Source organism: Haplochromis burtoni, unplaced genomic scaffold, assembly GCF_018398535.1.
Source record: "Haplochromis burtoni strain Fernald_Lab_line unplaced genomic scaffold, NCSU_Asbu1 Contig_414, whole genome shotgun sequence".
NCBI classification, from domain to species: Eukaryota; Metazoa; Chordata; class Actinopteri; order Cichliformes; family Cichlidae; genus Haplochromis; species Haplochromis burtoni.
Genome location: NW_024582775.1, coordinates 508,343 through 523,255, shown reverse-complemented (window position 1 = coordinate 523,255; position 14,913 = coordinate 508,343). Strand labels below are relative to the sequence as shown.

General features: G+C 38.8%; 1 protein-coding gene and 1 long non-coding RNA gene across 2 annotated transcripts; both read left to right on the top strand.

Annotated features, from left to right (window-relative positions):
• The first annotated feature begins 373 nt into the window (after positions 1–373).
• LOC121812044 lies at positions 374–1,475 on the top strand. Its single transcript, XR_006052834.1, has 3 exons — positions 374–806; positions 1,116–1,157; positions 1,237–1,475. It is a non-coding gene; the product is annotated as an uncharacterized LOC121812044 (long non-coding RNA).
• A 20-nt stretch (positions 1,476–1,495) lies between these two features.
• Positions 1,496–4,579, top strand: LOC121812043. Its single transcript, XM_042213070.1, has 8 exons — positions 1,496–1,653; positions 1,920–2,125; positions 2,205–2,301; positions 2,402–2,564; positions 2,705–2,808; positions 2,902–3,046; positions 3,511–3,634; positions 4,028–4,579. The coding sequence occupies exons 1-8, from the start codon at positions 1,640–1,642 to the stop codon at positions 4,324–4,326; spliced, it is 1,152 nt and encodes a 383-aa protein (XP_042069004.1). The 5' UTR covers positions 1,496–1,639; the 3' UTR covers positions 4,327–4,579.
• Positions 4,580–14,913: the final 10,334 nt, after the last annotated feature.

Below are 14,913 nucleotides of genomic sequence, written 5' to 3'. Positions count from 1 at the left end.
AATTAATTTGGTGGCCGATGGTTTATTTCAAAGGTATGTTCAAGACTCAAAGATCTGTATCCAAAACTGGAAAGTGTTTCTGGGGGCTGGCTGATTTACAAAGGAGCAGGTAGAAAAAACCTCTTAATGGCCATTCCAACTTTTGAATTGATAGTTATAGAAGAATTTTGATGATATCATGACCATGAATGCACTGCAATGTGTACTGCCACATTTTGAATAGTACTGAGTCACTCACTTTTCTCAACAGGTGGATGGGGTTCTCGGAAAATAAATATGGTGCCTCCTGAGGACAGTGGATATACTGGGTCACTGCTAAAAAATGCAAGTGCTGGGGGAAAGACCATCCTTTACATTGCTCCAATCCAGGAAGAGCTAGACACTCAGCCGCTGCCTCCTGACTCTAGCTCCTTCTCCAATATGCCAAAAGCGATGTGCCACTCATGTCAAACCAGCTACCCACTTCAACTCTTAGCACTGCATGTTGAAACATGTCAGCCTTCAGATACTAATGCACAGGAGGCGTGTACAGTCCCGTTGCATGGATGAGTCTGGGAGATCACATTACACGTAGCTTTGTCCTATAAAACTACGTAATGACTGAAACGTGTTTTGAAAATGTTTTTATCAGTCAGGAGCTTCATGTTCAATGTTGTGGATGTCACTACACTTGCTTGTGTTTCTGTAGGTAATTTATTAAGTTTGTACTTGCTATTCTCCTTTATCAGACTTGTAATAAAGACATAGAGGACGCACCACATCCCATACCACATACAGAAGACGATCAACTTAACTCACATCTAAAGGTGAAGTTTTGTACCCCTTTAACCTTTATCTATTTGACTGTGCATGACAAAGACAGGAACATAAATATGATGCCTTACATTGAATGGGGAGAAAGTTGAGTTTGATTAAAGTGTCCTACAATAGCCAAGTTGAAGAGGTTCATTATTAGAGGTTGGATTTATTCCTTATATTTAAAGTGGGTAGCCCATGTAAGCTGTATTTGTAATGAAAGTTGACAGATAAGCAACAATCAGATGTATGGAATCACATCACAATTCCATTCTTTTAAAGTTGCTGGTTTTTTCCCCTTTCTTTGCTTGTCTTGACAGGATGTGGAGGAAGATGTCATTATTTTGTCCTCAACTGCAAAGGTAATGTTGAGTGCAACGTGTTTAATGTCTGTCTTTGAGGCATTATTGATTCTATCGTTGATATTGTTTCCTGTTACAGATTGTGTGCCCTGTCTGCGGTGAGACATTTCCTCAGAATGAGGTGGAGGCACATGCAAGTGTTGTGAGAGGTAATGCAGTCTTTTAATATGGCTTCCAACGTATGTTTGAGAATTTCCCTACAAGCCTTTTGCTTTCCACCTATTAATTTATATTTTGATAGACAGCATTTTATGCTTTGTTAGTGATTGTGCCATGTATGTTATACCATAACATTTTTAATTGTTTAAGTCTTACAGAAGTTATTACAACACGGTTGAAGAAGTTCTCTTTTAAGTTTTTAAGTTGTAAAGGTATTGTTTTATTTGTTGCTTTTGTACAGTACATGTTTGAGGTCAAGTGATGTTGTTTTTACTCTGGCATTTTTTCATTACAGCAATGCAAACCTACCTTCACAACAAAGGATGGGCATTTCTAGGTTTGTACACATCAGTAGTCTTTCTTCAATGCTCTGTACAGTGGTTTTCAAACAATTTCTGCCAAGTACCCTTTGTGTAAAGGAATCCAGCTACCTAAAGGCTTAGCCTGTCCACTGCATTTTCTTCTTCTGTTAGGTCAAAGTCACATACTGCTAGTGGTGACACAATTCAGTTTGAAAACCTAAAAGACATTAACGAATACACATGAATACACACAACATGGTTTCCAGTATCATGTTTGTAATTGCGAGTTTTTCTCCATTAGCCTGGATGAAATCCTGCAGGCCATAAGTACTGCTGTGAATACAGAGGAAGAATTCCGTATCACTGTCTCAAGATCCAATATGGTGGAGCGGGGACTTGCACAGTGGAAGAGGCAAAAAAAGGCATTGCCTACAAATCAGCTGAGGGTCACATTCATCGGAGAGGCAGGAATTGATACAGGGGCATTACGGAAAGAATTCCTCACAGGTACTCGTATTTAAAATGTGATCTAAATTGATAGGAGTGAAAATGGCTACTTAACCGGACTAACTATTTGTGTTAAAAGAAATGGTTGCAGGCTTGGAGCAACGGCTATTTGAGGGTGACCAGACTGGGAAGGCTCCCAAATATTCATTGCTGGATCTCGATCTAGGAAACTTCCGGTAGGCCTTTCTCACATGCATTGGGGTCCGTAGTTGTGTGTACACACACACGCATTGGAAATTACCTGATTGATGTTATTTATCTCTTCTCCTCTCACAGTAGTGCTGGTGAAATTTGGGCAGTTAGTCTGGTGCAAGGTGGGCCACCACCCTGCTGCCTCAAAGACTGGTGTTACCAGTACTTGTGTAGTGGAGAGCTGCAGATTGAGAACATTAGGAAAGAGGATGTCTGTGATGATCATTATACTTCTGTTATCTCCCAGGTATGAAGTCTTAAAGGTTTCACTGCTCTACAGTGTTTTGAATTACATGTTTAGCACAGATTTTACCATCCCTTATGTTATTTGCAAATTATAGGACTCTGGAATTGGTCATGTTAATGTGTATGTTTGTGTCCTTTAAGGTTGATTCGGCAACAGAAGATAAAATGACAGAACTCACTGATGAAATTTTGAGTTGTGGCTATCATGGACCTGTTAATGTCGAAAAGAAAGAAGAAATTGTTCGGTAAAACTGTTTTACTGTTTTCCCCCCCAAAAAAAGTTTTTTTTTTTTTTTCATTTAGCAGCATGCGACTTTTTCTTCCTTTCTGCATTTCAGTGCTGTTGTTCTTCACGCCACACTTCGGTTGGTGCCTCTCCTCTCCCAGCTACGTGATGGGCTCAACCTTTATGGTCTTACTGATCTACTGAAGCAGTACCAAAACATGTGCCAATCGCTGTTTGTCCCAGGGGTGGAAGTTAAGGTGAGTAAATGTTGACTTTAGTAGGGATAACACTTGTAATTGTGAATAGCAGTTCAAAGTGCTCTTTATCTTTACTTTACAGTATATACTTTAAGTCCTATAGTAGAAAATGTAATTAATGGTGGCACTGGAAAAAGAATATTCAAAATTGTCTTAAGTTGCTTAATATTCCTGAACCGTTTAGAGCAAACACAAGGCATCAGGAGCAATGAAAAAATCCCTTTTAACAAGGAGTATTTACATGTAACCTACAGAGTTATAAAGAGACTTGATCTATACAAAGTTATAAGATTAAATGAGAAGAACTAGCAAGCAGCATGAGACAGACGTTTAAGTCCCTGTCTTTATGTGTGACAAAAGAATACAATTACTTAGAATAAAGACAAAATAATAGGTCCTTGATCTCAATTACAATTAAGTCTTGATTCAGATAAAGTCACAATTTTCTTTGTCTTTCTTACCAGGCTGATGCTGACTTTGTTTTTGCAACATGCCATCCTGAGTTCAGCGAGAAGGGCTCCAACAAAGAACAGGTGGAAATGAGGATTATGAACCATCTACAGGACTTCTTGCAAGCGCTGGAATCACGTAAGTGCACATGTAGTTTACTGTCAATGTATTTTGTCTTTCTGTGTTAAACTTGGAATCATGATTTTATGTAAGGAATGGCTAAACTTTTAGAGAACGGCCAGTCTTGGTTTTCATGGAGTTTACTGCTTTAGTGTTTTTGGATCTTTTTGTCCGACGTTTCTGGAGTACACTTCAGAAAACGTTTTACAAAAAGATATTAAAAAACAAAAGCAGCAAAATGTGTGAAAACAATTCTTATTCTGTAAACCTTTGGCCACAGCTGTAGATTACACTATGAGTGCTTGTTCACTCTTTGTCAGTAATTAAGTTTTTAAGTTGTATTTGTGAAGTTACAGGTAAACAGTATCTAATATTTTATCTAAATGACTGCTTTGTCTTTTTTTAAAAAAGGTGAAGAGCCTGAGACCAGTGACCGTCCAGTCATCCTTTCCCCAAGTTCATTCTTGCAGTGGCTCACAGGACAAGGCCACATTCCTGTCCTGCCAGATGAGAAGATGAACTTCAAAGTCTCTGTGCAGTTCAACCACTCATGCCATATTCAGTATGGCGCTCATGAAGTTTGCTACCCAACCGTTACAGCATGTAGTAATACAGTCAAGCTACCTGTTCAGCATATGCAAACTTATGAAGAGTTCAAGCATGTGATGACAAACGCGTTCCACTATGGTCAGGCATTTCTTCATATTTAGGAGCATAATCAGCCAGCCAGACATCTTGATTGTTCCATGAAATGTTAGTAAAACAAAGAAATCGACATGTGTTGCTTGATGTTTTTTTTAATTATTGTTTTACAGTTTAAGCATTCTGTTTATTGCCATTGAAATTATTATAAAAAAAAAAGTTTTTGTCAATATAGTCCTTGCTGATCTCATTCCCTCCTCCATTTGACTGTGTCAGCTTGTGAGTATCTATTTGGGTTCATGAGTGTAACAGAAAGTAAGAAAATGTAAAATTACCATTAAAACAAGGAGAGGTTCTTATTCTTCTTAGAAAAAGGGATTATTTAAAAGAAAAACTATCACTAGCAGTTTGTAAAATAACATGTTCTTATAATTTTACTCTGATGGGCCAAGCTGCAACTTTCATGGATGGTGATGTAGGTGAAGAGCATGTGAGAGTGTGGTCAGGTAAATGTCTCTTCCAAAACTACATGAAGGCACAAGAGGATCTATGGAAAGGCGTAGAGATTCAATATCTTCAGCATTCAGTGGACATTCCATTTCTGGCACCAAAACACCTGGGTTGTTATGATGGGATAGCCCTGCACTCTCCCAATCAATGCTCTCAATTTGGATTTCCTGAAATAAAGCAGCATATGTAAATGATTTTAAAAATCTACATATAGCACTCAATAAAACCAAAACATTGCCATTATTACTCAACTGCCAAATTTTCTTCATATCTCTGTGGCTCTCTGATGGGGTGCTGCAGCATCCCAAGTTCCCACAGCTGGTTTGGTGAAAGGCTATGCTCTGTCCTGATGGAATGATCATTCCAGCCAGCAGAAAACTTGGCCAAATCCCCCTTGAGTCTTGGGAGGAAGGTGTAATGGGCACAGAAGAGATGAAGACTATCTGAGATGTTAAGAAATCCATCTTCTCCAAGCTGTGTAGTACATCATAATAAATGTGTGTCACCCCTGTCCAAACGTCCCTCCATAGGCGCTCAATTCTACATTTGAAAAAAAATACAGAAAAGGTCTGAAAGGTCAATCAAAAACTAACAAAGGACAGCCAAACAGCAATTCAGCTGGAGTCAATCATGATGAAATAACAATGTTATGCCATTTAGATCTTACAAGCATTACCTCTGGTTGTGCACGCTTTTTCCACTTATGAAGCTTCCACATCCTGTGCCTCTCACAGTGAACATCATTTCAGCAATCTTGACATTTTCAACTCCTTGGTCAGCTCTCACTCTGTACCATATAAGATTTTAAAAATAAGTATTGAAACAACAAAATACACTAAAAAATTATTCAAATACATGATTGACACACTTGCAAATTTATATACAGCACTGAAATCCTGATCATTTCATGGTTAAACATGGCAAACACAAATCATGAGACAAACTCCAGAATAAATTTAATGAAGAATTACTTACTTGTAAGGCCATCCAAATCTTCTAACTCCGTCCAGAAAAAAATCAAGTGCAGTGACAAGAGTGTGCAAACTGTCATAATACACAATATGATCAAAATATGTGAGCTGTATAATTACATAAGCGGAGAGAGAAAAGATAACAAGATGTGAGAAAGTCTTTGTGGATTTAATAATATGTGCTGTATTTGGGTACGCAACTTACCTTCCTAGAGTAGCCATCTATGCCGCCAAATATCACTATGTTGTATCTGGTGAAAAAAAGACAAGCAAAGCATAAAGCATCTGATGGATAAAATTATTCAGAATTATGTTAGTCATTTAATTTTCTATGCCAAAACAAACCTAATTAATTTATGATTGGTGTCAATGTGCTGTAGGAAATGTGGGCCTTGAACAGAGTACTTTCGCCGAACCACACAGCCCAAAGTTGACATTCTTGTTAAGATGCCCTCTGTATCAACTCTGTGCATTGATGCCTTTAGTCTGTTCCACTGTACACGGTGGCCCGCAGCTTGAAGGTAACCCTTGACAATCTGATATCCAGCATGAGGTAGTCTGGATTTAATGTCTCTCACTTTGGCATCAAGAGCGTCATTAGATAGGGTAGAGTAAAGACTCCTAACTGACATGTTGTACTCCTGCATTCTCCTGTACATGGTACGTCTTGAGACACCAAGAAGGTCTGATACACATGTGGCAGGTAGACCAAGCTGAAGAAGACTTTGGAGGTGATTCTCTGTGACCTGAAGCCTAAAACGCCCATAAGGACCAATAATCTGTACCACAGAGTTGAAGGGGGGAGGGTTGTTTCGCTGGTGTAACAAGCTGCTCAGTTCTTCTATAGCTTCGCAGACATCAGCAGGAAGGTCAGCATTCTCCAGTGCATTCATGAAAGTCCTCTCTTGGGTCACAATGTACTCCAGAAAATCAAGGTCAAGAGGGTCGTTGTTGAGGACATACTCCAGCCTTTGCCTAAATCTGGACAAGCACTCCAGCACGAATATATTCTGAAAAAGGAAATGCAATACAACGTCATTTAGTATTAAGATAACTGTTAATAAGTGTCACTTAAGGCCATTACAAACCATCAACGTTGCCTTCACATTTTAAATCCACAAGAATTTAACAATAATAAGCACAGTTTCATGGATTTCAAGCACTTTAATTAATTAATAGTGCTTTTCAGGAAACCTGCAACTTCCTCACACCTGAAACTAGCCTGTAAATTTTCCTTCATCCTACTGTAGGGGCCTCTGCAAGTGTGGAGGACTCCGGAGGGCTACAAGATGACAACTTTGGGATTCTATTGAAAGCTGTCTTTCATATTTGTTTGTCAACGCTGAACCCAGGGCAATCTACGCTAAATTAGCGTTTTTAGCTAACAGCTACAACACGCATAAACGTTACTGTACGGGTATTATTTGTTAACATGACGCTTGTTCTTATACATGTAATACATTCATTACCAACCTGAGCGTTTCTCAACTGGTCATTTGACATCACGAATGTCTTCAGGAGAATTACTCCAGCTCCAGCTCCAGCTCAAGATGTCGTAGATTGCCACTTGCGGTCCGCTAGTAAAACGAAGTTCGATTACTCTGCGCGCGATTATTGAACCGGAACCGGATGTAAGTTCCAAAAAACTGAATTTTGAACTGAAATTGAATGAGATGACTGAAGGTGAAAAACTGAAATTATTCGAGAGCTGAATTTTTAAAGGATAAAATGCAGTTTCAAAGCAAATCAATTCATTTTCAAAATATAAAATTCAATTTCAATTTAGTGATGATCATTTTCAAACCATAAATTCAATTTCAAATTAGACTAATTCAAATTCAGTTTTCAAAAGCATTTATTCAAGTTACAATTCAGATTCAATCTGAGCAATTCAAATTCAAATTTAACTTATTCAAATTCAGTTTCTGATGGCACAGATTTCTGCCCATACTCCACCAGGTGTAACAATTAAGTTTAAAATCCAAACATCCATGAGAAACAATGAAATTTAACGGAGTTAGCAGGGAGTTAGCTCGCTAGTTTCCACCTAAACATAATATAGCATGTTCTGACGAGAGATAATCTTTCTGTGAGATTCTAAAATTAAAACGTACAGCTCTGTTATCACTTCCAACATAAATGAGACAGAAACTAAACAGCAGTGACGTTTGTAGGGTTACTGAAGTTGGGCTAGCTGGTATATAATAGATGTGCTCGTGGTGCTAGCTACACAGCTATGTTAGCTATATACAGACATACACAGTGAAGCTGGAGGCATGAATCGCTAACTATTTTCCACTTGATAGATACAGGTTCCCATGGTTAGGACAAATGCAATCGCATGGTCAGGGATGCATGTAAACGACCAAACTTCAGTCAGGAGAACAACTGAGATAATTCATCCACAATACGAGGTTATATTATATTATTTGCATGGGCTGGGCTGTAGTTAGATCGTAAGGTTTTAAAAACTGAGCTTTAAAGCAGTGGTAATAAAAACCAAGAGAGAGCCGACAGTGATCACTGACCTATTTTTAGGGGCTTGTTCAGATTAAATAGACAAGGTACAAAGCAATAAAACATGTTAAAAACACAACAGCCTTAATAAACCAGAGTAGAGTTTGGACCTGGAAGCAGGATTCATCACGTCATCACTTCAAGACCGGATAGTGAATTAATAAAGACAAAGAAACTAAAAAATAAGCATAATTTTGACTTTTTTTGTGAGTTGTGAATTTCTGTGAATTCTTTTGGTCACAATAACTGTGACTATCGTGACAACTCTAGCTCAGAATATTGATCTTTCAGCAGGAGGCTCCATCTCATCCACTCCCATTCTCTGCACCCAGCTCTCCTACAGGGATTCTGGTCCACGTCTGCGGTGGCGCTGATTTCTCTTTTTTCCCACCTGACATACAGTTAAACAAAGCAAAGATCTGCAGGCGTCTCATTAAACTTCACTTCAGCTTCACAAAATATTTGCAAAGCAGAATCTTCTGCTCAATTTAAAGTCTGCTTTGACCAAAGTGCCCTGCGGCTAAGTTCTGCTTTGGTTGCTGCTCTTCTCATGAACACAGAGCGAAAGATGAATAATGTGTATCTCAAGCTTGAATGCACTACAGTCAGTGACAGTGTGAAAGCAAACTGGAACACACTGAAAGTGTTCATAAATCACCCTCCCCCCCTCCTCATCATATTCCTCAACCCCTAAGTGTGTGATGTCTGTGTGAACTCAATGCAGACAAGGCAGTGATGACATCGTCGTCCCGCAGAACAAGTCGTAATGTAAGACAGAATAGCCAGACCACCCACACCGGCCTACATCAGCAAATTCACTGATTTAGCAGGCTGAAGCTGAGATCCGTCTGCTAAATCAATGAGGAAATTTTTATTGAGGCTGTGTAAGTGCACACACAAAGACTTACCACAGAAATGTAGAACATGGGAAATGGGGGCATTTTTCGTTCTCTAATGGACTGCACGAAAATGACAAAGTGAAATTTAATGTATCATTAAATCAAACTGCTCTGGAACATCAAGACTTTCTGTTGATATTTGCTTTGTGGGAACACAGAGGTGTTAAAAAAACCCCAAAACTCTTCCATCAGCAACTCCCAAAATCTAAAAATTGTTCTTCGACACCCTCAGTGATACGTTTTCAAAAACATTTAAAAAGAGAAATTATTTTCATCCTCTTTAAAAGATTATATAGGTCCTCCAGGCGGTACTCACAGTTATGTTTTAATTCTTAAAAGAAAATAACTTTAGACATCAACACTGGCAAATAAATAAAATATAGTGATACAAATAAAAGTACATAAAACAATAATGTTAATTTTGACAGCACTAATACCATCATGCAGGAATACCTTCTTTGGCCATATTTCTGAATAACACATCAGCACATCCTTCAGACATCTGAATTTCAATCATCAGCTTTGAGGGTCCTTAAATGGGTTTGAATATTTATTATTTATCTAGTATTTCTTGCTACCGTGCGCAAACAGCAGCCAGAGCTTTTACTGAGCAGAACAGGACACGTGTGCTTGGTGAACGATCTGGCAAACTGCTGATTCCGTGGCTGTGCAGAGAAAAGAAATCACAGAAAATTTGCTACTGTAGGTTCTTGGAGATGCAAATGTTTTTTGTTTCTGACGAGGAGAAAAGAGCTCACGTGGACTGCGTCTCTCCCTTTTCACGTCCTCTCTGACTGCACTCTCAGGGTGAGCAGTTAGAATGTGCAACAGTCCACGCTGTGGTTTCACACCTCAGTGCAAGCGGCCCATTTCATTAATATCGTCTTCCAGTAAATCAAATCCATAAATTACCACTTTAAGCACTGCAAAAATGGACATATGTTTTTTGAATTAAAGGATGCTTGCTCTTTAAACCTATAGCAAATGTTTTCCCCCCAAATCATACTGACTCAGATCTTGTTGGAAATAAACTCAAAATCAATGTGTCAGAACATATAGCTGACAACATCTGTTTTCAGCTGTGGGTCATCGCACCATTTTTTACATCGTATTCCTCACTCATTATTTTGCTCTTGGAAATGAAATACTGGCAGTGTCACTGCGACTAGTATATCCAGCCTATAATTCATAGGAATTAAAGTTCAGTGGGCGATTTGGCACCTGATGATTGTCAACCAATGCTAACATTTAGACGTGTAAACGATACGTGTAGTCGAGCTGGGAGCGGGAGCCACTGGTGGCAATGCGCTCTGGTATTTATAACGTTATAGTTTTAAGGGGTGGGTCATGCCAGAGAAACAACCTTGGGACGTTATCGTGGACCGATTCTGCTCAGCCCAAAAAGTTCTTCAAACAAAACTGTTTAATACACTTGAATTGTCTAACTCCACAATTCAGCTGCACATTGTTCATGCTTTTCACATTTTCTGCAATCACACACTGATCCACTGCTCTAAGAAGCAAATCTATCATTTTTCTCAACACACAAGTGCTGCAGACTATATTTTACTTTAAAAAGAGTAGCAGGCCCTTGGTCATACAAAATGCAATCATATGCTGTAATGTGGAGTTCTTATTGGTGTTTTTTGTCAATATTGATGTTCTTGCCTGACATTCAGGTGGGTTATTTGCATACCTGGAGCTGATGTCCTAAGTAACATGAGTGAAATAACTGCAGTCTCGTCAGTTTTGTCAAGTCAGCAGAGAGAAATACACCTGAAAAAAAAATTGCAATGTTAAGGTTTGCCAAAGAACACACAAACTCTTACCTTTTCTCTTCTGGTATCACTGTGTAAATTATGTTTGATCCGAGGCATGGGACGTCACATTAGATTAAAGGTTCAACAGATGATGTAGAACCAACAGCAGTCAGACTGTAAAATACCATATCTGATAAACACCTGCTAAAAAAAAAGTGTATTTAATCCACTGCACTTTATGTCCATATAAAAATCATCTCTGACATGTATTCTAGTGGACTTTACTGTGTATAGTAACTTTGTAACTCTAATTTGTCTTGTACAATATTTTTGCTTTTTTGTGCCTATTTTTCTATTTATTTATTCTTCTGTCTCAAATTTACTTTTGTGCTGCTGTAACTGCAAGTAAATTCCCCCAGTTTTGGATAATCGTGTACATATATATACATATGTATATGTATATTGTCCATTTACATGTGTTGATTCCACCATAATTGCTTGGAAACATGAATCTCATACGCAGTGTATTGTGGCAGCTAAGTGGCTTTGTCAGAGTTCAGACCTGTTGCTAAGTGTCTGTTCCTCAGCTCTTCTGGTTTATCCAAACACCAGCTCGGGACTAGAGCAATTAAGCGCTCGAGGTTAGACAAGGCTCGGTAATCGTCTGTGGCGCGATAGTCACACCTCTGCAGACAGCAGTATGTTATGTCCTTGCCTCTGAGTCTTTGGTCATATAAGTAATTAATTCCCTTCAATGGGCCGGGCATTCAAGCTAGATAGAAACCACAAACTCCCTCCCTCCCCTCCCACTCTCTATCCATCCCTCTGTCAGCCGCCTCCTCTTCTCCAACTCGACTTGCAGGCTCCGGCATTCCTTTGGCCTGACTGCATCAAACTGCGCTGAATTATAATTAATTAGTGGTTGGAAAAAAATAGAGACTCAGCTGGCTTAGAGAAAATTATATAGTGTGGCTCCAGAAAGTAAAACTTAGAGAGGGTGAAAGACCTCTGCTGCTGGAGAAAAGGAAAACACTCTAACTTTAGTCACTGCGAGGCCACTACAGCAGATGTACCGACTTGTAGACGGTTGGCATTAAAAAAAACAAAAACAAAAAAAACAAAGAGGAAAGGACACATTAGAAAGGAAGAGTTCCATTTGAAAAACCAACATTTATTTAGAGACATGAAAAAGCTGTCATACACGGTTTGTTATGAATCTGAATTTGTCGTTAACTGGAACTACACTGGTTAGCACTGCGTTGGTTCTCTCCAGGTACTCCAGCTTCATCCAACAGTCCAAAAACGTGCATTTTAACTGGTTAAGTGATTTGAAATTGGCATTAGGTTTAAAGCTATGTCTGTCTCCCCGTGCTACCCTCTGACAAATTGGCGACCAGTCCTTTCACTCTATGGTGACATAGTGGATAGGTGCCACACGACCCCTGGATAAGTGGATGAAAATAAAAGGATAAAATTAGAGTCCATCTTGAAAAACATTATTTTATAAATAGACAACATACGGACTGAAGATGCAGAGGTTTTTACCTGCTGTTTGCAGTGGTTCTCAAAGCAGAGAGGCGATCAAGGCGACCTTTCCATATCCACACAGTGCATGTGGTACACGCAAATCTTTATTAAAAGCACATTTACTTTTCTTGGCATTTGGGTCCAGTGTGACATCCTTTTGGCTGATTTTATTTTTTATCTTATTTTATTTATTGTCTTTGAATTTTTCTGGATTGTGTGTCATTTTTCTTGGGGCTATATACTTTTAATGTGCAGCACTTTGGTAATCTTTGTTGTTTCACATGTGATAAATAAATTTGACTTTGGTGATTTTTGTAATGACAGTTGATTTATCACTTTAATGTACAAAAACCCCCTCAGTTGTCATCTTGTGCTCATTTACTTTGATTCAATCATTCATTCATTTATGCCCTGAGTAATGCTTCATACTGAAATCCATCAGCAGATCTATTTGTTGCACATAAACTCCTCACCACTAGACTGGTGCCTTTTCTTCTCACCTCGCACGTTTCCTCTTTTAAACCTATACGACACTTACTGAGAGAGACATGAGCTGGCTGATATTTTTTTGTGCACAGCCAGTTAAATCACCAGTCAAAAGGTTGGGTGGCGTTGCTGTTGAGTTACGTGTCAAAAATCAAAACAGGCGTGGAGCATTTGTTGCAGAACAGATTAGAATTTTTAAAGCCAGACATTTCAACATGCCAAAGTAATCTTTGAGTCACTAATGTTGATTCACACCCCTGTTAAATGGCTGACTGATATATTAGCCTGTTTCTTTAAAGTGAATCCATATTGCAGACTCTTTACATTTTCTCTCTAAAAACTAATAGAAGACTTGAGCTCGGCACTGTCTAATGGACAAATCCAGGCTGAACCGCTATTAGTATTTGAAATAGATCTGTTCCTTTTGCGAGGACTCATCAATCTCCCCTGGCGTAAGAGCTGATTAGATTTGCCCCCCTCCAAAAGTGTTTCAGCTCTCCACTCCTCACAGACTTATTTAGAGCCTAACACCTGGTGAGTTGATAAAGGAGAGCTGTGAGGTTCAATCAGAAAGTTCAGTGACTCCTGAAAAGCATTTTTTGACTAAATGAAATTCCAGCTCTACGGTCGCTATTTTGACAAGTGCAAGAGGACATCCAGGATAGGGTCGGGTGTCGAATTTTCTGAAAATTTTGCAACTGTGACACCTCGAGAACACGGCGACGTTGGACTTGAATTTGATCGCATCGGATGTGAATCTGCTAAAAATCTTGGATGAGTTTGAATCTCACTGACCTCAAGGTCAAAGTAAGTTTTCTGATACTCTTGTGAATGCGATAACTTCAGAACAAAGCAACGTAGGATTTTGAAATCGATACCATAGGTGTGTCTATTAGGACTCTTAAGGGTGGCACTGGCGATTACCAGTACGGGTACAGGTCCAGAATTTTATGATTACAAAAGTGGTGATTTACCCCAACTAGTTCTGAATTAGTTGAATTAATTAGTAAAGGAAGGTAATCCATATATCTATAGATATATCTTTTTAAACGATACCAAGAATTGGTAACACTAATCAGGCTTACTGAGACTAACCAGAAAAAAATTGAAATCTCTCATTGCTCAAATCCAGAGGCTAAAGGTAAGTTTCAAACTTCTAACTGATGATATTTCAGATATATATTTCGTATTAATGTGTTAAATGTCACATTCTCAAAATGACAATGGAAAAAAGATTACATCATTGCTTCAACATCAGTATTTAAGTCCGATGACGTCAAACACTTTTCACTTTCCGCATCAGTGCTGCTCTTAACACTTCCAGACTCTTTAACCTGATCAGTCATCAAAGCTGCCAGGCTTCTTCTCATTTTCAGCTACAGCAAGAAAGCTGCTGACAAAGACACAGAGGCTGCATTTCGCCTCCAATCAGTTAGAATGATGTGGGATGACCTAAATTACAGCTGAGTCTGCTGAAACTCATGAAAAATGTATCTCTGCATCTCCACCCGAGTCTAATTTAGCTTTTGCAGATAATATATTTTATGTCACAGTTGCTTAAAACTCCTTGTGAGAAGCCTGAAAGATGCCAGGCACTGGAAATGAATGACAACTTTGATATTTCCAGAGGTGAATGATTTATATTTTCAACTTTTTGTCAATTTGATGGGGATTGTTTATGGAGTTTATGGAGTGGGGATGATCAAGAAAGTAAGTCATTCAATTCAGTTTCATTTGTATATTGCAGAGTCACAACAACAGTCGCCTGAATGCAAAATTCCTTTTTAACAGGAAGAAAGCTCCAGAAGCCATCTGCCGTGACTGGTTGGGGGATGATCTCAGTTTGGATGCAAATAATCAGAATAAAGAAATTCAGGCAACCCCCAAACTTCCTGTTTATAACTAAGGTGTGATGTTAACTAAGGCCATGTCCACACTAAGACGTTTTTGTTTGAAAATGCATCTTTTTCTCTCCTTTGACTCTT